The sequence below is a fragment of the Alternaria ventricosa genome (genome assembly GCF_023758065.1).
Source record: "Alternaria ventricosa strain BMP 2768 chromosome Unknown scaffold_1, whole genome shotgun sequence".
Lineage (NCBI taxonomy): Eukaryota > Fungi > Ascomycota > Dothideomycetes > Pleosporales > Pleosporaceae > Alternaria > Alternaria ventricosa.
Window position 1 is genome coordinate 71,178 of NW_026055681.1, and position 22,369 is coordinate 93,546.

At 52.8% G+C, this 22,369-nt stretch overlaps 10 protein-coding genes and 1 non-coding gene across 11 annotated transcripts; 4 read left to right on the forward strand and 7 right to left on the reverse strand.

Moving 5' to 3' along the window:
* Positions 1-797: 797 nt before the first annotated feature.
* On the forward strand, positions 798-1,775 carry J4E93_000022 (uncharacterized protein; the record flags this gene model as incomplete). Its single annotated transcript, XM_049337987.1, has 1 exon — positions 798-1,775. One exon carries the CDS (start codon positions 798-800, stop codon positions 1,773-1,775), a length of 978 nt encoding a protein of 325 aa, XP_049203872.1.
* A 2,347-nt stretch (positions 1,776-4,122) lies between these two features.
* On the forward strand, positions 4,123-5,666 carry J4E93_000023 (uncharacterized protein; the record flags this gene model as incomplete). The annotated part of the gene is made up of 4 exons (XM_049337988.1): positions 4,123-4,272; positions 4,324-4,349; positions 4,400-5,523; positions 5,572-5,666. 4 exons carry the CDS (start codon positions 4,123-4,125, stop codon positions 5,664-5,666), a joined length of 1,395 nt encoding a protein of 464 aa, XP_049203873.1.
* Positions 5,667-6,239: 573 nt separating this feature from the next.
* Positions 6,240-7,385, reverse strand: J4E93_000024 (uncharacterized protein; the record flags this gene model as incomplete). The annotated part of the gene is made up of 3 exons (XM_049337989.1): positions 6,240-6,886; positions 6,941-7,149; positions 7,198-7,385. The coding sequence occupies 3 exons, from the start codon at positions 7,383-7,385 to the stop codon at positions 6,240-6,242; spliced, it is 1,044 nt and encodes a 347-aa protein (XP_049203874.1).
* Positions 7,386-8,533: 1,148 nt separating this feature from the next.
* Positions 8,534-9,706, reverse strand: J4E93_000025 (Mannitol-1-phosphate 5-dehydrogenase; the record flags this gene model as incomplete). Its single annotated transcript, XM_049337990.1, has 1 exon — positions 8,534-9,706. The coding sequence occupies one exon, from the start codon at positions 9,704-9,706 to the stop codon at positions 8,534-8,536; it is 1,173 nt and encodes a 390-aa protein (XP_049203875.1).
* An 897-nt stretch (positions 9,707-10,603) lies between these two features.
* Positions 10,604-12,358, reverse strand: PNS1 (putative choline transporter, neither null mutation nor overexpression affects choline transport; the record flags this gene model as incomplete). Its single annotated transcript, XM_049337991.1, has 4 exons — positions 10,604-10,755; positions 10,802-11,004; positions 11,057-11,975; positions 12,037-12,358. 4 exons carry the CDS (start codon positions 12,356-12,358, stop codon positions 10,604-10,606), a joined length of 1,596 nt encoding a protein of 531 aa, XP_049203876.1.
* An 808-nt stretch (positions 12,359-13,166) lies between these two features.
* J4E93_000027 (uncharacterized protein) lies at positions 13,167-13,989 on the reverse strand (the record flags this gene model as incomplete). Its single annotated transcript, XM_049337992.1, has 2 exons — positions 13,167-13,371; positions 13,442-13,989. 2 exons carry the CDS (start codon positions 13,987-13,989, stop codon positions 13,167-13,169), a joined length of 753 nt encoding a protein of 250 aa, XP_049203877.1.
* A 594-nt stretch (positions 13,990-14,583) lies between these two features.
* J4E93_000028 (uncharacterized protein) lies at positions 14,584-15,132 on the forward strand (the record flags this gene model as incomplete). Its single annotated transcript, XM_049337993.1, has 2 exons — positions 14,584-14,886; positions 14,950-15,132. The coding sequence occupies 2 exons, from the start codon at positions 14,584-14,586 to the stop codon at positions 15,130-15,132; spliced, it is 486 nt and encodes a 161-aa protein (XP_049203878.1).
* Positions 15,133-15,750: 618 nt separating this feature from the next.
* On the reverse strand, positions 15,751-17,370 carry J4E93_000029 (uncharacterized protein; the record flags this gene model as incomplete). The annotated part of the gene is made up of 1 exon (XM_049337994.1): positions 15,751-17,370. The coding sequence occupies one exon, from the start codon at positions 17,368-17,370 to the stop codon at positions 15,751-15,753; it is 1,620 nt and encodes a 539-aa protein (XP_049203879.1).
* Positions 17,371-17,679: 309 nt separating this feature from the next.
* On the forward strand, positions 17,680-18,743 carry J4E93_000030 (uncharacterized protein; the record flags this gene model as incomplete). The annotated part of the gene is made up of 3 exons (XM_049337995.1): positions 17,680-17,715; positions 17,766-18,588; positions 18,640-18,743. 3 exons carry the CDS (start codon positions 17,680-17,682, stop codon positions 18,741-18,743), a joined length of 963 nt encoding a protein of 320 aa, XP_049203880.1.
* Positions 18,744-18,936: 193 nt separating this feature from the next.
* On the reverse strand, positions 18,937-19,022 carry J4E93_000031. The gene has a single exon. It is a non-coding gene; the product is annotated as a tRNA-Trp (tRNA).
* Positions 19,023-19,410: 388 nt separating this feature from the next.
* On the reverse strand, positions 19,411-22,221 carry J4E93_000032 (uncharacterized protein; the record flags this gene model as incomplete). The annotated part of the gene is made up of 4 exons (XM_049337996.1): positions 19,411-19,417; positions 19,476-20,389; positions 20,726-21,235; positions 21,664-22,221. 4 exons carry the CDS (start codon positions 22,219-22,221, stop codon positions 19,411-19,413), a joined length of 1,989 nt encoding a protein of 662 aa, XP_049203881.1.
* Positions 22,222-22,369: the final 148 nt, after the last annotated feature.

The window sequence follows — 22,369 nt, forward strand, 5'->3', positions numbered from 1 at the left end:
ATGCATGCGCTCATCCCGCTGCTTCTTACTTAACAGCCAATTAACCGCCAATCACGCCTGCCTGGCTCCACCGTCTCTCCTGCTCCCTCTCGTCGCGTGTAGAGAGACAGGCTGCTTGGTGATAGCTGCGCGTCTTCTGCCTGTACAGCACGGCCCGGTGGGCCAGCAATCTAGCCTTTTTCTGCTCTCACGAGACCCGCTCCCGGGCCTCGCATCGTGAGTCGCACGCTCTTCAGCGCTCCACGTACCTTTACATCGTGACCCGCCAGCGCATTCGGCGGGCCTCACCGCGCCAGGCGTACTTCCAGCCACTCTACGCTACTGCCCATGGCCACCGTTTGTACAAGACGGCAGCGAGCTTCGGGACGGCGCTTGCATTACAGTTCCAGCCAGGTTGATCAAGTCAGGACGCAATCCTTCTAGCGTCACTTGACCCTACAAACCAACGCCACGCCCCGAGGCTATCGATTATCGTGTCTTCAATAATTCCGTCTGGCAGCACTACCCGTCTTCATCATCTCCTGGACGCCCGTCTACTGTACTCCTACTACACAACCACACTCGCATCCATCGCCAACCGCCAATACCAATACGAACCCCATCCTGGTCGACACGCTAGCCGCGCTGATCGTCACCTCCAAGTGTAAGCTAACATCCTATACTACACTGGAGTTTTGTTGATCCATGGCAGACAAAGCACATACTTCATCGCACATCAATCTCTCCGACTATTCCTCGACACGCTCTCCGTCTGCACAGTACATCGGTAGACATCGGCAACATATCCACACGTCCAAATGATCCAAGTCTGTCACTCGGCCCCTCCATACAAGACCGTGCATCCGAGGCGACTCGTGCTTGCACCGGTCATACAAAACCAAACCACAATGAATCCCCCCTCAGCACCCAACCCGGCAGGCGACGCAGGCGTACTACCAGACTTCAACAACCTCAGCCTCCAGGACGCACCATCACCGCCTGCCAACGACGACGATCTCGACGTTCTGACCATGTCACGGGAAACCGCCATGAAGTTGATCGCACGCTCAATAATTGCCATTGCCAATGCAGCTGGCGATGTGCCCGCAACACCACCACTCTCGCGGCCCGGGACGCCTGGCGGACGGGAAAACCACCTCATACGCTCCCACCGACGGACAGCGTCCAGACCAGCGACGCCTATCCCCGCCGAAAAAGAGAATCACCAACCGACCGAGCTAGCTCCACCAGAAGCGGGTCACGACGAGCCCGTCACCATACACGACATTGGCGCCGGAGCGCAGCCCGAGTCCGTGCAACGAGCCAACATGGCTCGCAAGTTTTTCTCCAAGACGGTGCCCAAAGTCGGCGTCGAGGAGTACATGAACCGCATCCAGAGATTCTGTCCACTGTCCACTGCTGTCTGGCTAGCTGCTGGATCGTACATGTTGCGATTATGCGTTATCGATAGGAGCGTTCCCCTCACATACCGGACAATGCACCGGCTCATCCTGGCTTGCGCTCTCGTAGCGATGAAGGCATTAGAAGATCACAGATGGCCACAGAAGCGCTTTGCTGCCGTGGGAGGTGTCGACGAGGCGGCACTCAGCCGACTTGAGCTATGTGTAGAATTCTTGTTGTCGTTTGACGTACAAATCTTCACACCAGAGAAGCTCAAAGAGCTGACACTCCAACTGCAAAAGGCGGGACAGGCTGCAACCATGACCTGTAGATTACCGACATCCTTCAGCCTGAAGATGAGCAACCCAAAGGTACGGAATGCGCAGGCTGTTTGAATTGGAACGACACAAGGGCAAGCATCTCCTTTTGTTTGGAATTTTAGGATATCCCCATCTAGCATGGCAACGGCGTTTGAGTAGCAAAACACGGGCATGACGGCCAGGGAAGCGTCTGTACTATAGACACCAAGAGGTGTACTGGAGAGAATGTCAAAAATTTCGACGTGCAAACACAGGCTGCATCGAAACCCACTTTTGGCGGTAGAATGTGGAGACCCGATAATGTAGACTCAGGTACCGGCTCCAAGTGGAGGAGATGCGAGCCGAGCAAGTCCTGCGCAAGCCGAGATAGCTGCTGATAGTGTTGTTGAGTATCCATGGAAACAATGACAATCACTGCAATTGGTAGATTGTTGACTTAGATCATGTACGTCCTTTTTCCATGGTGTTGAGGCGTCGCAATGAGACGACCATCCTTGCCAATCACGGTTTAGCGTGCGCGGCAACGACGATCGTGCCCCTGGCGCGCCGCATGTTGCTTGATTGATTCCAGACTGCATCCTTCACCCGACACTAACAGCCACCGCCCAACGCCCGCCTTTACCTGCCTCTACTCGACGTCTACCTAAATCGCATTCAAGATCCGCATACATCGCGTGTATCGTGCCCCTCGCTCTACCATCGGACAGCGCTCGACGCTCGCTTTCACGCCACACCGCTGCCCGCCCGTCACTCGTTGCCCTCACAAATCCTCACCATGACGCGGATATTACTCCCCTTTGCCGCAGTCGTCGCTGCCCTTTCTCCGCTCGTCAACGCCGGGGTCAAATTCACATCACCGAAAGCGGGCGACAAGGTTGCGGCTGGCGGAGCCGTCACAGTAAAATGGGAAGAAGGTGGCACAGGGCCGAAGCTCACAGACCTGACGACGTATGAGTTGCAGGTAATTGTGGGAGGCAATGACGGCACTGAGCAGGTAAGTTGCAAGGAGTGGCATCGGCACAGGCGCAATGGAAAGATGCTAATGAGGGGAAACAGTTCCCAGTGGGCGTCATCACAACGAGCGGCGCGTTCACAGCGGGCAACACAGCCTCGGGTAGAATTGAAACGACTCAGTCTGAAGACCTGAAAGACGTCAATGCCTAGTAAGTTCGCGCCTGAAATCCAGCTCAACGACTGGCCAATCTGACCGCCACAGCTTCATCAAGATGATCGCAGTTGGAAAGACTGGCGGTCAGCTCCTCACCTACTCCGATCGCTTCTCTTTCAGTGGCATGACGGGCAAGAACATCCTGAGCGACGCGGTCAAAGCTGCCGTTAAGGACATCGACACCACAACCGGGCCGCCGACCGTAGACACGACGACCGATGGGGCGAATCCTGCTGACCCTGATCCGGTTGATGGGGACGTATACAAGGTGGACTACGCGATGCAGACGGGCTTGACGCGTTATGCGCCCATGCAGCCTGTGCCGCCCACCAAGATTACCGCCAAGAACACAAAGCCCTTGTACCCTACAAGCAGCGTCAAGATTGCGAAGACGAGGCTGCCGATCCCGAGCCAATTGACTACGCTCACGCAAAGTCAAACCTTCTCTGTTAAGAGCATGGAAAACACGGTACGTTCTCCGGCGTGTATAGATACGCTAGAAGCTTTACTGACATCTTTTAGGTTGCCGCCGCTCCTCACGCCACCGACGACATGGCCAAGTTCCTGAGGCGCTGGCAGGACTAGATTTCCCTTTATCACATGCATTACCGATTCGACAACGAACGCATCGGACGAAACAAAGCGACTGTGCTCCACCGTACGACAAAGCATAGACACCCAACTCTCATGCGAAAGACTTTGGGGTCAGTATTCGGAGCCATATCGCATTGGTCAGCTCGGCTGCAGCATGGAAACTTGCAATTTTGGAGGTATCATTGATCTACCGCATTGATTGACAACGGCATAATGGACCGGCGTTTGGGGATCGAGCGTGTTTTGCGGCGTCAGATGACTTGTTGTGGGTTAAGAATTTAGACATGATTATGTAGTACTACGAAAATTAGCGAAGCGACATGCATATCTGTACATCCAACAAAGATTCGCGACGTGCAATTGATGATCACATTCAGAAGAGTTGCACCTTCCTGTTATGATCGCGACTGGTAGACCGCGGCTACCCGTCAGATGCAAGCTCACCCCACCACCCCACCTTCGCGGCCTGTAGCTATCAGCGCGCCTAACAAACAGCAAAGCTCCTCCAAGCTCCCCATGCGTGCCCTGCTACCTCAAATCAGTCGTTCACTTCGACACACTCTACGTCCACGTCTGCCATCACCAACACACTCAGCGACTGCAACACCTTGCTTTTACACCTTATCTGCAGAGAGCGGAAGCTGGACCAACGTGCACAAGATGGCGATTGCCGAGAACTATGAGGAGGTGCTAAAGGGCAAATACCCGGCCAAGGCACATGCAAAGAAGGTAGCAGAGTGGATCATCGAGAAGGGTGGAGACAAGAACGGAACTATTTACCTGGAAGCGCAGAAGCAGAAGTTGAACGAAGTATGCATTCATGATGATGCTGATCACAACACAGACTAATGTGCTTGCCAGGACAACGACGGCGAGGCACCATTCCGGTAGGTATTATCTAGGTCGGGGTAAGCATGCGCTGATTATCTCCATCTAGTCAGCGACGGTACTTCTTCTATCTCAGCGGCTGCGAGCTGCCAGATTCGTATCTTGTATACGAGATTGCCACCGAGAAGCTCACACTATTCATCCCTCCTGTAGAGCCTGATGAGGTCATCTGGTCTGGCCTGCCTATGAGCCCCGAAGAGGCCAAAGCCAAGTACGACATTGACGAATGCCTGACTACCAAAGACGTCAACTCTCACCTGGCAAGCCAATCCGAGTCCGCACAATCAACCGTTTACGCTATTCCGGAGCAGGTATCCGATCACATCACTTTTATTTCCTATAAGGAGAAAGAGTTCAAGCAGCTCAAGATCGCCATCGAGTACTGCCGCGTCACAAAGACAGACTATGAAATCGCCCTCATCCGCAAAGCAAACGTCATCTCAACAGCAGCCCACGAGGCCGTCATGAAGGCTGCGTCGAAAGCGCAGAACGAATGCGAACTTGAGGCTGTATTTCTCAAGGCGTGTGTAGAGCGCAACGCGAAGAACCAAGCCTACCATTCTATCGTGGCTGCCGGTGAACACGCCGCGACGCTGCACTATGTCAACAATGCCGCTCCAATCTCGGATCAGAACCTTTTGTTGTTAGACGCAGGATGCGAGGTCGACTGCTACGCTTCCGACATCACACGCACGTTTCCCGTGAAAGGCAAATTCACAACTGAATCCCTTGCTATCTACAAGATTGTTCTAGACATGCAGCATCAATGCACCAACGCGCTCAAAGCTGGTGTCGTATGGGACCACGTCCACGAGCTCGCCCATAAGATCGCTATCAAGGGACTCTTGGAACTCGGTATCTTGAAGGGGGATGCGGAGGAGCTCTTCAACAAGAGGATCAGCGTAGCTTTCTTCCCTCATGGTCTAGGACACTACTTGGGAATGGACACCCACGACTCCGGTGGCGACCCCAACTACGCGGACAAGGACATCATGTTCAGATACCTGAGAAAGAGGGGAACTCTACCCGAACGCAGTGTCATAACTGTTGAGCCTGGTATCTACTTCTGCAAGTTCATCATTGAGCCGTACCTCAAGGACGATGAGAAGAAGAAGTACATCGACGAGAGTGTGCTGGACAAGTACTGGAGTGTGGGTGGTGTGAGGATTGAAGGTATGTTGACACGATGAAGGGTGTTGAAATTATGCTAACGTATTGCAGATAACGTGCTCGTTACCGAGGATGGGTTTGAGAACCTGACGCCGACGGTCAAGGAGATTGATGATATTACTCAGTTGATCGTATCTGGACAGTAGGATGACTCCATTGCCGTCGCGATAGTTGATCAGATCGCTACGTAGCATAACCAACGCGATTACCCTGACCATGATCAGACTTCACTGGGATTGTAAGCCATTGCGATACTGAAGAATTTGGCCGCGAACGTTTGTACGCGATGGCCTACTTCCCTGACTAGTCTCGATGTTTGACAAAGCCGCCATCTTGACATCAGAGTTAAGACGTCTCAACGAGCTAAGCACATCCAAGGAAAAGCCGAACACCCTAGAACCTACATCAGCTCAAAAACCTGCAAAATATGCCACCCAATGTCGAAGTAGGCTCCAGGGTGCTTAGCATTTTCCTCGGATAGTATGTGAGCGATAAGAATGATGTCATCCGGGGGTGCGACAGTGGCCTTGTAAAGCACGAAGTATTTTGATTGTCTTACATGCTCACTATCACTAGTCTAATCCTACAGAAACGAAAGAAGAAGAAAAACGCGTCATAAAAGTGATTGTGTGGAAAAGAAGAGAACAGCATTGACAAGCTCAGAGTTGAATGGGTGTTTTCCTCTGAGTGTCCACGCTCTCGCTGTGCGGCCATCACGCTCAGGTAGCGATGCAGTAACCGTATCCGGCCCAAAGGTTAGAGCAATCTTCGCTCAACTGTGAGTTGAGTTGACGCAACGTGGCCAAAGGGACTGGTGCAGCCTCGCAGCTACTGCCTTGGGATGGAGTATAGTATTTGGTGCAGCCGTCCACGGCGCCGGTGATGGTAGTGTCGAGGACACCACTGTCAGTAGACTGGATATTGCCATTCTCCTTGGGCGCTGGCTGTTCATTGACGGTCTGGTGTTGTTCAAGATCAAGTTCCTGGTCGTCGTCGTTGTTGTTGTTATTGTTGTTATTGACAGTCTCGCGGCCCGCAGTCTGAGTAAGGCTAGCGACAGCATTGTTGTCACAGCTACTGTCCCCGAAAGGATCGATGAGACGGTTTGCAATGTCTGAAGCGTAGCATGCGGTAGCGCCTTGACCCAAGTTTGGATCTGTGACCTGATCGCCGGAATTGTAGAGACGCGCTGCTTTGTAGTACTTGCTGTCGTCCGGAGTGGCACTGAAAGAGTCCAGCGCCTTCTTCAGACTTAGCCTTAGACCTTCTCCGGTGGTACCTTCGTGGATCATGTCGTGGATCACGTTGGAGGGGCAAGGCGAGATGGCATGGCAGGTGGCAGTTCCTGCGCCCTGCATAAGACCCGCTGGTGTACGAAGTCAGTGTATGTATCTCACGTAGTTCGGGAAGAGACACTTACGGTTGTGCGCGTCGGAAGAAGTAGTGGGAGCACGAACGCAGCCCTTGGACTCTTGCATCATTACGGCGAGGATGAACTCTTTGGGAACGCCAGAGGCTGAGGACTCTGACTCAATACTGTCCTTGATGGCCTGAGTTTCAGCGTCGCTGTTGTTGTCGCCCCAGCCGTGATTTTCACAAGAGCTCTTGATAGTGTCCTGGTTGGATGCCCTACTAACGTGTGAGCAAAAACCATACACTTGTTCTGAAGAAACATACCAGGCGTCCTCGAAAGACTTCCATTCGCTCTGCCTCGGCCATCCTGCAGCGGTTGACCCGTCACCGCCAAACGTGATGTAAGCAGCTCGCGAAGCTAGAGTAGTAGATGTTGCGACACGAGAGTAAAGCGGGAACGCGGATCCAAAAGCGATGAAGCTGCTAGCAGCGAAGATAGTGGTTGGTAACATTGTTGCCTTGAGGGTTCGTATGCTGGAATACGCACTAGGTCGGACGGTCTGACATTCGTATTAGCATTGTAGTCTCCAACCCATTTTTTGGGGTTGCTGTCCGACGTGGGAAACGTATACGTACGCGGTAGACAGCCAGCTGGACTCAGGCGTTGAAAAAGGAAGAGAAGCTTCTTGACTGAGGACCAGGAAGAATAGAGGGAAAAGAATGTGAAAAGCTGCTTTGGCGATAAGGTCCTTGAAGTAGTCGCGCAGTAAAGGCGATACATTCGAAACAAGCACCACGAAAGTACCCACAATTGTAAGCGACAAGAACAATCACTTCGCCCGGATGCCTTGCAATTTCTCGAAGTTCATGGGAAATTTTTGCCTTGCGAGGTGAATGTCGCAAACGCCGCCCCTGGGCATCCCTGTCCGTCATACGCGCGCCCGTTCCTGGACGTTTCCGAAGGGGGCGATATTACGCAACGACACTACATATAGTTCTTGGTTGTTCGCGTGTAACCCGAGACTCGAAAATCCTAGATAAAGCGATTCTTTCCATGTGCGATACTGTTGCTGAGCATATATTGACTTGCTGCAAGATATGGTGACTGGCCCAACATAGTCAGTTGATGGTGTGAATCTCTCGAGACCTGAGGCGAAAGCTGACTCCATGACGGAGGAGACGCTAGAGATACTCCTATTTCTCAGTGAAAGGATGGAGGCCAATTGTCGCCAAGTGAAACAGACAGAGCTTCCCAAGGCTGATCTTCAATAAAGTCAGCATAATGCCGCCCATGTAGCCCCGAGACATGTATAATACGACGTTGGGGCAGGAAATTATGGAGATCTTACAGCCTCCTTGAAGGCAATAAGAAAACCTCGACAAGGCTGATGTGGGGGTTGAAAGAGCAAAGATGCATGGAACTGAAAGCTGCCTGGAGAAGACAAGTAACTGAAAGGGTATATTCATGATTCATGTCTCGTTGTCATTACATAGGACATTGATTCCGGTCGATGTCACAAAAGTTTCGCCACATGAAGCCGTCGCTCAGGGCGCTTTCCATCCTCCTCGCTGTAAATAAACCACGGTAGGCTCTAAGTGCGTGAATACTCCACTTTCGTCAAGCCGCAGCGACTACTACTCAGAGTCTACCAACGGCGATTCAACTACTCTCTTGAACCTTCTTGACGATGGCGACAAGGCGGTCGAAGAGGGGCTGTCCCTTCTCGATGCCATTGACCTTGGTGACGACGTCCTCGGCGGAGTTCTCCTTGAGGATCTTGGCAAGCTCAGCAGACTCATCGTCGCCCTCGACGTTCTGGAAGCGGTAGGCCTGCTCGACAGCGCCGAGGAGAGCATCAACCTTCTCACCCTTCTCAGCCAGCTGAGCGGCGGGGCCGATGAATCGCTCCTTGCGAGAGAGCTTTCGGAGAGGAGCGCGGCCGACACGCTCGACGTTGTCCTTGAGGACAGGGTTGGAGATACGCTTGATGATCTCCTCGACGTACTCGTCTTGTTCTGATGTCTTGACGCCGTGCTTGGTGACGATCAGGTGGGCAGTCTCCTTGACAGCGTCACGAACAGTGTCGTGGAGCTTCTTGTCCTGAAGCACCTCGTGGATGTATTGAACCTTGTTCTGGTGTCCGTAGTAGGCGGCAGTGGCGTGGGAGGTGTTGACAGTGAAGAGCTTACGCTCAATGTAGGGCTCGAGGTCGTCGACGTAGTGGATGCCCTTAACATCCGGCTTCTTGCCACCGTTCTCGAAAGGCTTCTGCTCGACACACCACTCGTGGAACTTCTCAATGACAACGTCGAGGCCAGCGTTGGGGGGCTGCTGGGGGACGATACGGTCAATGGCCGAGTTGGCGAATCGAGCCTTGCTGTCGATGTTCTTCTTGGTCTCCTCGCTCAGCTTACCCTCAATGAAACCCCTCCATGTAGTTGTAGCGTTGATGGCGTTCTCGCAGGCGATGACGGCGATGGGGTAGTCGAGCTTGCGGGCCTCGATGGCCTTGGCGACAGGCTCAGCGACGAACTTGAGGATGTTGGGGCCGACAGCGCAGGTGACGACGTCGGCGGTGGCGATTTCCTCAACGACCTTGTCCATCTCGTGCTTGGAGTTGATAGCGCGGTAGTGGTCAATGGTGAACTTGCGCTCGCCGTCATCACCAATCTCGGTGACGGTGTAGGTGGAGGTCTTTTGGAGGGACTCGATGATGCTGTCCATGACATCGACGAACACGACCTCGTAGCCAGAGTTGTGGAGGAACTCGGCGACGAAGCCACGGCCGATGTTACCACCACCGAAGTGGACTGCCTTCTTCTCGTAGGGCATGATGTGTGTAGTGGGGGTGGTGTGTATTGAACTACGGGAGTGTTATTCGGTGAAGTCGGGTTGGAAGTGAGGTGTAGGGAGTTGAGGGGTGGCAGGGAAGAGAAGTGTTTGTTGTGTTGGTGGTGGAGCAGGAAGGCGCGTTGGTGGGGTATAAGTAGTAGGGAACCGGCGGGATTTACAGGTTACGTATGCAATTGGGAGGGACTTACCTGGCCAGAAGGTTCTCTAGCGGGCGGTGTGCAGGTGAGTGTGGAGGTGCAGTAGGCTGTGGTGAGAGAGGGGGAACAGGTGGTGTTTATGTTGGGGGCGCCCAGCGCGATGAGTGAGGTGGCTTAGGAGAGACCCCGCAAGGCGGTGACGTTTATTATTGACACCCGATTGGCCGCTAGGAGCGAAAGGAGGTAGGCACGAACTGCGAGACAGTGCAAAAGCAATACCGCAGACGCGGGTGTTTGACGTGTCGCTTGCAATATGGCAGGCAGCCCACCAACATGAAGTTGAACAGAATATATTAATATCTCACTCGTGGGTGATGCCCAACGTCTTACTTGTGAGGCCTCACGAGGCGGAGCTTTCCCGGCCGTGGAGGCCGCTCCATAGCTTGCAACGCCCAACATTATGCTTCGCCTGGATCGCGCATTCCACGATGTGGATGGGGCTGTAGACGTCATAAGTCGTAGCGCCGACAGTGGCCTTGTGGAGACGCCGGTTCGGTCTCCCGTTTTTAGTTTGCGCCAAGCCCATCCATCTCCGTTGCTGTCAGGGCGCCCCGCCATGGGCAGAAAATTGTGTCGCAATCGCATCGCGATCGATTTGATGTGGGTATCTCGTGATTATAAAGATTTTATGGAATTTCCGAATAGTCCGACGAAGTGTTTGGAAGGTCCGCAGCCCCAATTATGCATGAATCGCCTGCTGCACATGCGGGTAGACGGCTATCATGCGATGGTAGAGGTCTGGGTGCTCGCGCATAAGAACCTCGGGGTCCCAGGCCATTGCGACAAAGATAGTATCGATACCACTGCTCAATGGCGTGGTGAAGATGTTGCCTGAGAGGGATTAGTATGAGCTTTGCCAATATTGCTGACAACTTACAAATCTGAAGGCCAATCAGGAAAGAGAACGCTACTACAACCGGAGTGTAGGCGCCGTCTGAGTTGTATTCCGGCGAGGTGAATATAAGGTAAAGGTAGGCTAGGAGCGCGCAGGCATATGCGATGAAGGTAGCTCCCATGGAAAGCACAGGTCCGATCAAGCACTCGTTGACAAGCGCGTCGATACCGCGATCCTTGATCATCCTATCATAGTCAGTCTCGATGTTACTGGGTGTTAAGCGACAGAAGAACTTACTTCCAGGTATCCTTCGCAGCAGCTACGTAGCTCTTTCCGTAAAGCGCGATGTAGCTGAATGCGTATCTGTTCAAGAACTCGACAGCCCAGTTGAGGATGCCAATCAGACAACCTAGGACGCAAAACAGGACCGCGCCCACCATGTTGCCATCACCGGCAGCATTGCGCTGAGCGGCCGAGCAGAGCTGACGCAGAGTCTGGATGATAGCCACAAGCAAACTTCCAAGACTAATACTGCCGAAGCTGTAGGTCACGGACCGCTTGAAAGCGCCGCGGGTCGCGCCCTTTGGCATGGAGTTCGGGTTGAAATACCAGGAGCCGTATACACCGGAGATGGTAGTGTGAATAGTGTTCTTCAGCCATTCGGAGATCCAGTACATGGCGAAGGTAACGAAAACCAGCAAGCCAATTACCTTGCCACTTCCGCAGTCGCCGACACCGTTTCTGCAGTTCGAATTGGCACCATTGGGGGTATACTGAACGTAGATGGACACCAGTGTGACGGAGTACCATGCGCCCAGTGCAGCTGCGAGCAGTCCTCCGATCAGCGATACGATATAGGTGTGTCCGTACTTCTTTGACACGTCGATGGCAGTCTGCAGCATGAGCACGCTGAAGGGGATCCTGGGAATCCAGCTGATGAAGCAGAAAACGTAGAAGACGCTGAACAGCAGGAAAACAATGCCTCCAGACCAGTATCTCCTGGACAACATGTAGATTGCCGTAACAAAACCGAAGATGATGTTGAGTATGCCGGTGATCCAGATGAACTGCTTGGTGAACTTGCGCGCAGCCCACATGTATGCATAGCTGAAGACGGTAGCTAAACCGAGGACGAACGCGAAGAGGATGATGGTGTTCGAGTTGAGAGCGAAGTTGTTGGTGTCGCCGCCGTAGATGCCTCCGCTGTTGGTACGCGCTGCGTTGCGCGTTAGTCTTCATTTCAGGCGCATGCTGTGCTGAACAAATTAAATACTTACAATATCCCCGAATCGAAATGGCACTGACTGCGACATAGCCGAGGAAAACAGCGATGAAGAGTAGTCCCGCCCACCAATCGTTGTACTTGGGCTTGTCGAGTTTGAACGCCTGTTCGAAGCTTTGTTTGTTGTCGCCATAGCCATTTTGCTGGTAGCCGTTCTGCTGCTGCATCGGCGGCGGTCCCTGAGGCGGCGGCGCATAGTTCTGGCCATACTGGGGAGGTTGCTGTCCGTACGGCTGACCCTGGTAGTATGCGCCCTGCGGTTGCTGGGGTGGTGCGGCGCCTGTGTAGTAATCGGCAGCTTCACCGTGTTGCGCCATTGCGTCGGTTGATGGCAGCTCTGTCGGCAGACGAAGAATGCGACGGTGAGGGGAAAGGAGAGGACGACGCTGTAAACAGAAGTTTGGGCAAGCTAGAGCGGATGATGCTTCGCGGCGTTACTAGGGACTCGCTTTTGCGACTGAGCGAACGAGACCAATCGTGTGGCTGAAGATCGGCAATGCGGCTAGTGCGAACCAGATAATGAGCGTCATGGCTGTGAGCACAGACACCCGAGCGCTCAGTGTAGTGGCTGGGCTCCATCCAAAGACGCCATGTGCGGCCTAGATCGCGCGGCTGGGAAGCTTGTCCAATCCTACCAGCATGCCTGCCGATGATCTTGATTTCAGCAATAGATTGCTGCATCGCCCGCCCACTGGTCTACCGACTTCCAATTGTCGCTGCGCTCAAGGAAAAGAACCCAGCAGCTCGCGTCATCCTACTTTCAGTTGTCTTGACAAACATCCGTGGTCGTCGCCGCATACCTCGCGTAACGACTGTACGCGTGGCTGCACATTCTTGTGAGCCGATCGGCCGTCTTGGGTTTCGCGCACTGTCACAGCATCCGTCCACAGCCTGACTGTGAATGCCGAATTTCCGGCTTGTAATGCGCCTGGTATCAGCTGATGCAACAGGAAAATATGATCCACAGACGCGGACAACGATACTGATATGCACGATGATTGGACGGGCGGGGATAACCATGTGGCACGGCGCATTTGGACAGGGTTGACACACAGATTCCCGTACAGGTACAAGTGTTGCATTTTCACAATTCCCTCTTTTATCGACAGGTTCCGTCTTTCAGCATCAAGCGTTCTTCCTTGTTGTGTTATCCCTCTCTTTCCGATGCGCCCAGACGTAGAAGAACGGATACACTGTCTCTGGCAGCAGCGTGACGATCATGCCACCGATACTCCACCAGTTGCCAACATATGACCAGTTTTCCGGTACGTTGACATATCTCCATATGAACACCAGAAACGCCGTAATGCACCCAAGATATCTCGTAATCCTAGACTTGTCAGCGCTCGGGTCCTGCGTCTACGACGACCATGATGCAAACGCGAAAGAGACCAACGTACCAAATCTCTAGACTCTGCCCTTTGGTATCCTGTCGCTGAACCAGATACAAAATCTGTCCCCAGCCAATCGGCAACTCCAGATACAACCCCGTGAAGAACGCCGTCTTCTGCTCCCTCTCATCCGGCCACACCGTCCCAACCCACCATAAACAGGCCATCCAAGCCGGCACCTGCCACAACAGCTTCACGATCGTTCTCCTCCTCTCCTCAGGCTTGTACGCATACTTGAGCGCTACAGTGACGAATGTGATATCGAACAAGAACCACACAAAGAAGCAAGCTCTCTGGAAAGTAGTGGTGGTGCAGATATACGCGTAGTAAATCTCGTACGCCATGGTCGCGGAAAGAAACTGTACAGTACCCGCTAGGTAACGATCCGAGTAAGTTCGGATGGTATAGAAGATGTAGCAGAGCGTATAGAGTATACCGCAGGCTATGATCAGGAAGTCGGTTACGAAGAAGTAGGATTCGGGTGGATTCAGGGCGACATCGACTGATTGGGGTATCAGATGATACGACGACCACTCTCGGGCTATTTCGAACGGCATGCTGATGGGAATGTGTGCTGTGCGATATCGCCGGTGGCAAGATTGGATGTGTTGTTATGCTGGAGAAGTCGTTGAAACGAGCGATTGGTTGTAGCAATTACCAGCAGAGAGAAAGAAAAAGCGACAGGAGAACAGAGGCCTTGTGGAGATAGAACATACCATGCCACTAAATCCCGATTATACATTTGTCAACACATCCTGACGATGAAGTCAACGTTGACGTGCCAAGCTTCCGTCATGTTCCGAATAGGGCGAACTTTGCAGATGGTGGGTCTGGAGGCCTGATTTACACCTTCCGCGAGTGCCGACTCCGCCTTCGAAGCGCAGTAACGCTTTGCCATCAGCTTGACTCGTTCGCGACGTCCTAGTGTGCTGAGCACGATGCAGATGGAGATGGAGAGGGCCCCGGGGCAGCGCTGCAGGGCTTCGAGGCGATACATCGACTAGACTACTTTAGGCGCTAGCGCACGGAGTAGCCACTATGTATCGGGAAGAGTCATGCCTGCAGCCTCGGCCAGCATAGAAAGTCACGACTTCAGCGACTGAAATTCCGCCCTACCTACGAAACAGAGGAACCCATCGACTTCTTCCAATATGACAGAAGCTCAGCGTCCCAAGATCGGCGTCGGCGTTGTCATCCATGACAATGCGGGCAACATCGTCATGGGCGAGCGCGCAGGCTCGCACGGCGCAGGAACCCTTCAATGTCCCGGAGGCCATCTCGAGTACGGCGAGTCGTTTGCTGAAACGGCTGCAAGAGAGGTTCTGGAGGAGACTGGGCTTGAGGTGGGCAACATCAAGTTTCTGACTGCTACCAACGATGTTTTCGGAGAGGGAAAGCACTATGTGACCATTTTTGTTACTTGCACCATCACCGGTGAGAATAGGACACCCATGGTAAGTCCCTCTTCATGCTGCAGTTGACGGGGAAAGGAAATGCAGTACTGATGGGTTTGACAGCCGATGGAACCGCATAAATGTGCTGCGTGGAGTTGGGTGCCCTGGAGCCAGATGTGGCAATGGGCTGGGGAACAAGCGAAAGCTGAGCAAGAAGGAAAAGAGGTGCAGAAGGACCTGTTCTTGCCGCTTGTCAATCTTTGGAGAGAGTACCCTGAAATGAAGGATGCGCTTGTCGGGAGATGACAATGATCTTATCGATAGTGCATTTCATCTGGAAACTGCTCTTCGTTGTCGTGGAGATCCTCTCTACTCTACTCCGCTACAGTCGCGATTGCTCATGCTTTGTGATGATATTGAATCAGATTCGAAGAGCACGACCTCATTCAAAAGAAAAACTGAACATACATCTACGCAGGCTGATAGATACAAACCACGAAGGAGTCTACATTGCTTAAAGATTTTGTGAATATCAGTTTTGACATCGATGTAGACTGCAACCCATTTGTTCAGTTCCTCCTCTGAGTAGGACAGCACTGCGAGTTGCTTGGCTTTTGGTGGACAAACTGTACACAAGATGATAGTAGGAAATGATAGTTGAGAGTGGTAGTACATCATTAAGCTCTAGCGCATCGGGATGATGTTACAGTAAGATAAAATGCACCCCGCGAGAGAAGGTATGGCGCACGCTTATGTTTTGAAATAGTAGGTAAATAGATATATGGGTATAATATACGCGTGGCGACATCGAGCAGTGCCATTGCACCGGGACACAGTTATCCTGTCATGGCAGCCATCATTGCGCTGCGCCGTGTAAACATCAGATGGTACGAAACAAGAGATCATAGCTCAGAAGCTTCGCTCCTATCCTTTCCTGGACCTTGGGCTCCTAGGCACTAGACCCTCACCCTGCGACTTCATCTTCTCCATCGCCTGCTGAACTTGATGCTGCCGCTTTGAAACGTGCTCGTGTCGCTTCTCAACTTCTGCCTCAAACTCCTGGGCTAGCTTGCGTTTCTTTTGCCTTGCCTCCTTTGTGCGCCGAATGATATCTTGGAACCGATCGAGAAACCAGTCGCCAGCATCCTCCCATTCGGTTGTGGGCAGTGATTGGAAGAACTCGGATTGCTGAACGGCATCTGGGTTCTGCTGTACTAACTCTAGACGCTCGACCAGAGGCTTCTGAAGATCTTCCTTTGAGAGCACAGACGGCCGGACTCGGGGATTAGTATCGAAGCTCTCGTTCCTAAGCTGCTCGTAACTCATCCCGAACAGCGTCGTGTGGTCGTAGTCTTCATGGGAGACAACCTCAGGCTCCTCGATCGGCGCTTGCTCGACCGATTGCTGCTGCGCGACGGGTTCCTGTATAGCCGGTACTTGAGGCTGACGCTTTTGAGGCGCATGAGGCTCACTGGGCATGGCATTGTTTCTGGGTGGGGGCTGCGTCCTGGGGCCAGAAGATTGTCGAACAAGGCGTTGCTGAGATTTGCTGGGCTGCACCTGGGTACTAGGATGAGGACCCGGATACATCGGCAGATTGGCAGTGCTACTATGCTTGTCTGGATTATGAGCTTGGTGTTGACTGGTGGGAAGGGCGAGGGCGTGATACTGAACATTTTGACCTCCAGCCTGCAGGGAAGGCGCGGCAGTGCGAGAATGCTCGCGGAGCTGCGCACTATGCCGAAACAAAGCCGATGGCTGCTGCGTACCCTGGCTGGCAATTGGCATGTTTCGCCTTTGCTGTTGTTGCGGGGCATGGGACGCCGGCATGTGTGCGGCTTGCTTGTTCATGTTCTGACGTTGAGGCGGTGGGGAAATGGGAGCGAACTCGTTGTGGAAGTCGGAGAGTGCCTCCTGTCCACCTTCCCACTCGGACGGCTCACCATTGGTGGTCGGGGGATATGAATCACCTCGGACGGTTGGGAGTCCACCGCGCCCTGCCTGATGCAAAAAGTCGAGTTGCTCATCGTAAGGAAGATGTGCAACTCCGCTCTCATGAAGGAAGTCTTGGTTTTCTTGGAGCAGTTCTTCGTCATCGTAACCTTCAGATCCATCTTCCCTATGCTCTGGCTCGTCTGCATACTCATCGTCTTCTCCTTCCATTTCCGAAGTGCCACCAAGGTTGACGACATGATCTTGCTGCGGGTAGTGCTGCTCTTTCTGTTGACTGTCTTCGACTTGCACGATAGATGGGTTCACAGTAGTGTCAAGACTCTCTGCATCAGTGTCATAAAGATCGCGCTTTTGACTTGGACCCGGACCTGACTGTCGATTTTGGGGGGGCTGCTGCAGGACGGCGGAGCTGTTTTGGGTGATGTTGAGTCCGCGCGCCGGAATACCAGAAGTCGCTCGAGGTTGCTGAACGGGATGTCCGTTTCTTATTGATACCCTCGCGTTTGCTGCATTGGCTTGGCGGTCGGGCTTGCCTTGAGGCTGACCAGCGGCAGGACTGCCGGTTCTCTGACGAGCGACGAAGCCTTGCATCGTGGGTAAAGAGAGAGCCACACTCACTCTATTACCTAGATATTTGTCGACGATCAGGTGAAGTTGAGGTTTGCGAGGTGAGTTGAGAAAGTGAGTGCTGAGGCTTGAATGGGAAAGCGCGTCTCTGATGATGTTCTAACTTCATCCGGACAAGCCTCGGCCCCGCCAAAGTGAGCCTAGCACCGCGATGACGATATCTTATCTCCGAGTCGTGGTGTTGCTCCCTTCGCCCATGTGTGTAGACTCGTGCCCCACGAGGTTTGACATTCTACGTTGCAACCTGATATACATACAATCGCATCTGACATCATGAGTGAATGCTATCTCTACAGGCTCCCCAATGAGGCACGCTTTCCTGCACATCAGTATCGCGTCCAACTTGCTAACCATTGCAGTTACTTCTCCACCTCCTTACGCCCATACCAACGCCCGAACTCCTACAATTGACCACGATATCGCATCGCATATACACGCTCATCCTACGTATCCTACACAATCGGCTCACCGCAGCTGCCGAGCTACATTCGCACTCGGTGCTTCTCGAATGTTTCCACCCCTCTGCGAAGCTCACCGAGCCCCCGTACTTCTGTACATACCGATGCACCGATGGCTTGAAGAGTTACGATGATTACAACTCTGCTACAAAGGAGGTTGGCAGACTGGCCGAATACAACAACATGTACTCGCGCTTCAAGCCCCATAGGCGCGATTTGGAAGCGGATGGCAGGAGGGTGAAGCGCCGACCTGGAGACGTACCTGGCAGTCGTACCTTTCCGGGGGCAGTACAGGAGAGATACGAAGGCGAGACCGTGAGACAGACACTTGGGTTAGAGGCGCATGAATTGTTCACGCAGCTGGTTGCGCAGACGAATCTTGTCAAGATCGGTTCTCACAATCTCTTCACCAACTTTGTTGACATTGAAGAAGGTGTACTCCGAGTGTGGAGAGATTGGCTGCGAGACATTGCGGCGAGGGGCTTGACGGCGAATACGGGGGTACCAAATGAGGTTGTTGAGGAGGTAGGTAAGGGCAAAGAGATCGTAAGAGAGGTAGAGGAAGAGAAAGCGGACTTGGACGACCCGCGGATCCTCTGGGTCAGTCCGAGAAAGGACAGCGGTATACGCTTCAATGTAAGGGAACGGAAGCTTCGGAGGGACGCTCCGATCCTCATCAGCACAGATGAGGATATGCCAGTTACATATGAAATTGAGTACGACGGTAAGTCCATGCATCCTCCTTGGTGTTGCAACGCTTGCTAATGTCCTGTAGAGCTCCTCATAAGAACGTCGCATCTCCTCTTGATGCTCGAAAGGTCCATGTTGCAGGAGGACAATTCATCTGGCAAAGCGGTTGTCTTCGGGTCTTTTGGATAATTCAAGCAGTTAAAAAAATGCACGCCAATTTCAAAAGAGTCATGGTCTAGTTGGGTCCAGATCCTCGGTTCTTGGTGGAGTCACCCCTCCTTAGCGCCATCGACCGAGCACAACACACCAGGGCCTCAACGCATCACCTCCCACCTAACCGCAAAAAAAGATGCTACTATCCCTCGCAAAGAGAGAGACGCTCTGACCTCCATGTGATTTGAACACATAACCTTCAGGAAGCTCCAGGTGGTACTGGAATCTGACGCGCTACCATTGCGCCAGGAAGCCTGATAGGATGGAAATTTTCATTCAAAAATGTAATATATTCTCAGCACTGTTTCGCATGCCGAGCAGCTCTGATACTTCGCTGTTTATCGTGAAGGCATCGTATTAGTTTCAAGTCGAGTTGTGGAGTCGGATCCGCTGTCAGAAAGGCCACGTCTCCAATTCCAACGATCTGTATACGCTAACCCTACAACGTTCCTAGCATTACGCAACGGCTTTCTACCCCACTACTCCTATCTTCTAGCCCACATGCATCAGAAAGATCTAGGCCCAGATGGTACCTCGAGTCCACCGGCCGTACTACAACCCTATCCTACAACTCCCCTCCTCTGTCTGGACAAGTATTCTTTTCTTTCTACCTTTACGTTAACCTAATGAAGAACTAAACACCCTAGAGCCTGCATTGCCGCTAGGCTACCTACTTTGCACGCTTTTGTCTTAATGTAGCCTGCAGACCTGTTCAGTTTTTCTCGGGTATGAGGTGCCTTCGCAATATAGTCAATACCGCTTTTTGCGTTGCGGCGGGCGACCTGCCGAGCGTTGTGCCGAAGCCTTTCTTCCTCCTGTATCTCCGGTGGTTGCTGGTCAGCAGTCGCTCTGGTCCTCGACACCGTTGACGCCTTTCGGTTCCGCCACGTAGTGGTCAACAGAATGTAGGTCACAATGTATCCGGCATACTCAAGCTTGATATCGGCGCGATTCCAATAGCTTAGCGCATCAGCCAGCTTTACGTTCACTGATTTCCGGATGGCCTTGATAGCCAACTGCTGTTCGACGCTGAGGCCAGCAATCCTCTCCATGGTCTTGTCTAAAGAGCTAGTGTCGAGAGTTGGCCGGCTGAAGTGTTCCTTGATCGTGTCGTTTCCTTTGCTGCGTTCGAAGAGAGCTTTGACTGGGAGTATGCTGCCAGTTGATAACTGAAACACGTAGGAAGTAGTAGACAGAAAGCCGGGCAGATGGATGCGTCCGAACATCTTCGCTTGGCAAAAGTCGATGATCCTCTCCCTGAAAGCGTACTGGCGTTGTATGTCAGTCACTACTGATCCACGATTCCTGTTGAAAGCTTCTGGGTGGTTGATGGCGAAACTGATGCGATTGATGACACGACCGTTGGCCGAGGCCTCTAGCCAGGCCAGTGGGATCTCAGAGGCGTAGCGCTTTTTCCCGAAGACCCAGAAAGTGGTATGCGGGATGGCCATTAACTTGAGATACAAAGTGTACGAACGGATTGCCACGTTCCCGACAATCAGGGCAACTTTGGAGTTCGACAGACGGATAAAGACGTGGGCAGCGGAGTCCCAGAACTCGCGGACGTCGGCTGGCAGTTGGCGAAGAAGGGACATGGAGCTGTCCCCCCAGGGACCAGCTTCCTATCAATGCGCCTTAGGCACACATCAACGTAAAGTAGCCCGTAGTCTCGTATAGTGGCTACATAGTAGCCGAGCTTACTGTAGAATGTCCACATAGATGCGTTAGAGAGGTCATCAACCGTTCTGTACCGAAGGTGCACGGTAGAGCGTGGATCTGCCGTGGGGTAACTTGACACAATCATCAGTGTGTCGTCCAGACTCCCAACCGGCTTGCACAGAAGGCTTGGGTCCATATCGAGCCAGTGTGGTATGATTGGGATGTCGAGCGCTACCTAGAGAGGTAGAGGTACGAAGTTAGTACATGTCTCACATGCACTTCGTACAAGCAGAACTTACTTCTGCGGCGGTTACATCTCCCCATAGCCCGTCAACGACAGGGTCTGTCAGAGGCCAAGTGTGTGGATCGACCTCTCGGACAGGTATGCGGAACGCTGGTGAGCTCTGGAGGTGCTGATTGACCGAGTCCCAAAAGGTTCTAATCCTGTGGTTGGATGTTGAGAGTATAGGGTATGCGGTCTCAAACATGCGCACAACGTCGTCGCTAGTCAGGGTGATGTCCAATAAGGCATCGCCGGAGAAAGGGACGTAAATAGGTGACCATGCACGTCGCTCATCGGCGACGGTCTGCGGATCGGTATCGTCTTTGAAGTCGTCATCTTTTGTGTAGCTCACATCACACTCGTCCTGCTCCACTGATGTTGTCTTTTGGGCAGCCGTCTGGACATTGAGAGGCTGGTGACTTCTGACCCGACCCTGCTTCCTAGGTCTCTTGCGGCGGTCCTTCTGCGAGTCACCCTCCTCCTGCGAGTTATGCTGCTCTTGTGAATCATCCCCCTCGCATTTTGGCTAACCCGCGTTTCTTGATAACATGGTGCTTCTTGCGTGCTTGCCTACGCTTTTCCTGTTCTCCATTCTAGTGTTCATTCTGATTTCTGTACTGGTCCTCGTCCTGTATTAACATTACCGACGACCAAGAGGATTCTTGACTTAGATATGCGTATGAATGCCTGGGCGGCAGTGCCCCAGTATTCTCAAAGATCGGCAGAAAGCTGGCGGAGGAAATTGAGGGAGCTGTCACCCCCAGGCACGGTCTTGCGATTCAACCGCCGGGGAAAAACGTCCACATAAAACATCGAATGCTCCCTAATATTAGCGACGTGGAAACCCATCTTTAAGTACAAAAGCCACATAGGAGGGTTAGACATATCGTCAATGGTTCTATAAGCCAAGTGCACAGTTGAGTTGACGTCAGCAGTCGGATAGGAGGACAATACCATGAGAGAGTCGTCGGGGCTTCCACAGGGTTTGACTGAAAACCTCTCTGACATATCAAGCCATGCAAAGTCGTCTGTAGAGTCAACCTGGTGGTCAGGAGGGTGAAGAGCTTTCTCCGCATCGGTAGCTTGGCCCCAGTAGCTATCCATTGCTGTGTTTGTAGTTGGCCATGTCGTCGGATACTCCTCGCGCACTGAGATGGTGAGCGGCGGCGATTTAGGCAGGTGGTCACGAGCTGACTGGTAGAAGTCCGCCATGGCACTGGTTGCAAGGGCGGGATAGCCGCGTTCTACCATCCTTACGACCTCCTCGCTGGTCAGCGTGGTATCCGTCAATTCTTGGTCTGTAAAGGGTAAGTAAACCCATAACTCCCGTTCCACTCTGGCAGCTTCTGGGTCTTCAGCAACGGCATCGTCGATGACGGGTGGCTCTGCTCCAGCATTATAGACATCCCATCCACATAGTTCATTGCTTGGGCGCTGTGTTTCCCTGGAGTTTTCTGCATCCGAACTAACTGTAGCCTTAGCTAACCTCTTTCTTTTGCCCTGCGTAACCATAGCTCTGGTAGCTCTGGCGACGGGCAAGTAGGATGCGCAGGTACGACTGGGGAGTAAAGCGGTTTGGACCGAGGCCGATGTGACAATAGATAGCAGCTTCAACCGGATCGGTTGCTGCGGTAGCTGATGAAGAGGCATGCGGCTTGGA